This window comes from Chelmon rostratus, chromosome 18 (genome assembly GCF_017976325.1).
Source record: "Chelmon rostratus isolate fCheRos1 chromosome 18, fCheRos1.pri, whole genome shotgun sequence".
Lineage (NCBI taxonomy): Eukaryota > Metazoa > Chordata > Actinopteri > Chaetodontiformes > Chaetodontidae > Chelmon > Chelmon rostratus.
The window spans coordinates 4241363-4245575 of record NC_055675.1 but is presented as its reverse complement, the minus strand read 5'-3'; the positions used below and the strand labels follow the sequence as shown (position 1 = coordinate 4245575).

Sequence of the window (4213 nt, the reverse complement as noted above, 5' to 3'; positions counted from 1 at the left end):
CACATCAGGTTGATTAGGAAGGGCAGGAAACTTAACAGGAACGAAAGGAATAATACCTACCAAGAAAAAAAACGGAAGTGAATCACGAAACACAAAGTTGACAGATCATCACAGTACCACACATAATGATGATGAGTGTTCTGGACTAATAGTGACCAAGCTCTCAGTCAACACCACGAGTGTACAAATCCCCATCGACTGTTGCTCCAATGTGGCCTGAAGCTGCTCACCCCCCTCAAAGTACCTAAACACATCTGCTGAAGCAAGTGTGCCACCAGAATAGTCTTGCAATGCGAAACGCTGACAAGTTACTGTTCCATAAGGTGCTTTGCACACAAGTAGAGGTACACTATTCCCAGTTAGTTCAGTGCATCTTATCTTTGTCTCATTTGCATCACATTTTTGTGTGGATAAATAGTCGCTGGCCTGTAAAGCTGTCTGATTCATGCTCCCGACAATACAAAGTGGAAACCTTCTTTCTTTATGCCGTCAACTGTTGGAGGTATGAGCGAACTTTTCCTTTCCGTTATTGCACTGATACATTTCTTGCCATGAAAAAAATTATCCAAGCAAAGTAACATTTACCCCTCTTTTTGTGAGCTGCTGCACATTCATCCAGGCAAACTGCAATGGTGGAAGTCTACCCTCATTATAATATGTTATGCATGTTTCCTGAATTGTTTGTGCAACTGAATATTTCATCCTTTCATAAAATCATTTCTTTTTTCCTCACAGTGTCTGCAGCTCACTCAATGACAACAGCTGAGATTGTGTATGGTGCTGCACTAACACTGTCCCCTGTGTCCTCCTGTTCTATGCCTCAGCTGGCCACAACCTCACCAGACACTTTGCTCTGTCCTCGACAGCAAGCCTCTCCGAATCAACATTTGCACAATTCTCACTCAAGCATCAGGTAAATACCCATGAGTAAATAGAGATTAAACGTAGGATAAATATTTGCCACACTTTACATAGAGATTATGAATTTTACTGGAACTCTACTCTGACAGTGACTCTTTCAACTTATGAAACTTGCCTTTCCTGCACCACGCATGTTGCAAACATGAAATGTTTTCCCAGCAATTATTTTTCAATATACAACCATCAAATCTTTTTGAGATAATTGTTTGACATAAAAAAATACAATACGCAAAAAAAAAAAAAAAACTTGGCTACATTTTGAACTGTGCTGTTACTCTCTATGTGGCACTATGGTGGGATTTAACTGCAGGTTGTTATTGTATGGATCATTGCAATAACACAATTGCATTAGCAAGTTGCACATGAAAAACATGGTGCCAGTCAGATCATCAACATCCTGAAAAGTAAGTACCACTGGGAGGCTCATGGTGGTCATTGAAGTAGAAGTGTTTGTCCGAGCCGAAGATGTGAAAAAGTATGTGACACTGAGTGTGACACAGCAGGAAAAAAAATAAAACAGACAGCCGAACTCATCTACTGGCAATAGGAAAGGAGTCACTTGCCTATTTTTAGCAGAATTACCTGAATTCAAACAACCTGCATATGTGTGCTAGTTTTCATGGAAAGTAGTAAAACACACATTCACACACACACACACACACACACACACACACACACACACACACAGCTACTGTATTATTGCATCACTGTATGATCATACCACATGCAAACATGAATGTAGTGTATCCCATCTGATTGGACAAGAAACATTTGTATTCATGATATATGTAAATCTATGTGAGAGTTGATTATTTAAATACAAAGTATTCTACACAGTGGCACAGTGAATAAGGACACACATCAACACTGACCTGTCATTATGGTATGAAACTTGAACTACAAGTCTTTTGTTGTCTTAACTTCATGTCTTTATTTGTTAAGAACATTGATGTTGTTGTGATTAAACATGCTGAAGGAAATATCACAGTATCTAAAAGGTTTTCTCACTGTAATTGGTTAATATTGAAAAATTGAATTGCAGGAATCAAGGACCATGGAGCCAGAAGGGACTGTCAACAGGACGTACACTCTTCATGACATACATCCCTGCTATGAGTCAGATAATGGAGCTTATGTATTTACAAGCAACCCTTCACTAATATGTGTATTATTATATGTTTTCCTCGGCTCATTGTCTGTTGTCACAGTATGTGGAAATCTTCTTGTGATAATCTCCATCGTTTATTTCAAACAGCTCCATGTCCCTACTAACTACCTCATCCTGTCTCTGTCTGTGGCTGACCTGTCTGTAGGAGTTTTGGTTTTTCCTTCCAGCATGGCAGTCACTGTAACCTCATGTTGGTATCATGAAGGTTTATTTTGTAAAGTACGAGGGAGCTTTGATGTGACTCTTAGCACAGCTTCTATTTTGAACTTATGCTGTATTTCTATTGACAGATATTATGCAGTGTGTCAGCCTCTCGCTTATAGAAGTAAAATAAATGATTGTGGTATCTGGATTATGATCCTGCTGAGCTGGGGAGTTGCTGCTCTAACTGGAATTGGCATCGTAATTGCAGGGTTTAATCCAGGGAATTGTGAAGAAAGCTGTTTAATTGATGTTCTAATATCAACCACTCTGACATGTATTTTCTCATTTTACATCCCAGTTATGATACTGCTCTGTATCTACCTGAAGATTTTCATTGTGGCACAGAGACAGGTACGCAGCATCCAGAACACAACCTGTCAGAGCACAAAGTCTGGAGCAGCTGTCAGTAAAATGGAGAGAAAGGCCACCAAAACTCTGGCTATAGTTATGGGAGTTTTTCTCTTGTGTTTGACCCCTTTATTTCTTTGCATGTCCTTTCAGCCTTTAATATATGATATAACACCAGTTGCTGTGATTGAAAGTCTGAACTGGTTTACACTGTCAAACTCAATGCTCAATCCTTTTATTTATGCTTTCTTTTACAGCTGGTTCAGATCAGCTTTTAGAATGATCATTTCTGGAAAAATATTTCAAGGTGATTTTACCAACTCAAAACTGTGTTGACTTGTTTTGATCATTCAAATACCAATTTAATTGCAGAATAATGATAAAGGTTGAAACAGTAAATACTGACAGTCCGCCACTGTTATTCTGTTCACTGCCTGAGCAAATTTTACTGTATATACACTGGTATTTCTTATTTAACAATATTTAACACTAAGCACTTGAGTCAAACTAAAACATTTTCGATTTCAACTCGATAACACATGCAGCTGATAGATCAAATTGGAATCCACAAAAAGCCATAATCTGTAAAAGAGTGTCTTGTGATGCTGTTTTACAAAACCTGCCAGCCGGTAGTACTTAGATGAGATTAGATAAGACTTTATTTATCTCACAGTTGAGAAATTTACTGTTACAGAAGCTCTTTAGATCACACTGCAATCAGTTATGGAAGGTGCAAATAAGAAAAAATAAAAAGAATTTAAGAAATTTAAAAAAATTAGAAAATAAGGTATCAGTGAATGCAAGAAAAAAATAGGGCATTCCATTCTGTGGCTCTATGACAGATATTGTCTTTGTCTCTTTCATTGTCTTTTACATAAAAACATCTTTATCTATGTATCTTCCTCAAAGTCATTACTAAGATCTGGTCTGACAGGAGGTTAACAAATTACATTATATCACTGAATAGTTTTGCTGAAGCCATTGTTCTTTACTTTATACTGCCCAAGAGACAACCATTAAAGACACCTTCAAAACACCTGTGGTGTGTTCACAATTTTTCAGGTCTGTCAAAAATCAAACACCCATTTGTGTTTTGAAAGAGTTTTTGGTTGCTGTAATCATTCCTCCTCTCTATACTCCCTGTGAAGTGGTGCTGCATAGAGGAAGTACACTGTAAGTCATGGGGGTCAAAGTCCAGTTGCTGGAAACACATGTTCTAAGAAGTTCAGCCAAAGCTAATACTGTATGTCTGAGTTGATCAAATCAAGTTGGCATCTTCTAAATTGAGGGACCAGTAAATCTGCATTTGAGCATGTATTGTTTGAAGACAAACTTGTAAATCCTGTAAAATGTGTGAAATACAGCACTCAATATATCTTAAGATCACATATCTTTGTCCATGCGGGGAATAACACAATTTATGAACATCCTCATGTGGTGATGCCTCAGGCCTTGTGCAACACCCTCCACCACCACCTGCTGGGTTACACTGTTTTGAAAATGCTACACAGCAACACAACACACAAATGTTGGCCTTTTCATGAACTGAATATACAGTGAATATCAGCATTC

General features: G+C 38.0%; 1 protein-coding gene across 1 annotated transcript; it reads left to right on the top strand.

Annotated features, from left to right (window-relative positions):
- Positions 1–1975: 1975 nt before the first annotated feature.
- Positions 1976–2924, top strand: LOC121622363 (trace amine-associated receptor 1-like). Its single transcript, XM_041959325.1, has 3 exons — positions 1976–2303; positions 2376–2759; positions 2899–2924. The coding sequence occupies exons 1-3, from the start codon at positions 1976–1978 to the stop codon at positions 2922–2924; spliced, it is 738 nt and encodes a 245-aa protein (XP_041815259.1).
- The last annotated feature ends 1289 nt before the right edge of the window (positions 2925–4213 follow it).

Coding starts and splice junctions, on each gene's coding strand:
- LOC121622363 (XM_041959325.1), top strand. CDS start 1,976: ATGGAGCCAGAAGGGACTGTCAACAGGACGTACACTCTTCATGACATA. Junction 2,304..2,375: donor GTATCATGAAGGTTTATTTT/GTAAAGTACGAG, acceptor GTATTTCTATTG/ACAGATATTATGCAGTGTGT. Junction 2,760..2,898: donor TATGGGAGTTTTTCTCTTGT/GTTTGACCCCTT, acceptor TTTCTTTTACAG/CTGGTTCAGATCAGCTTTTA.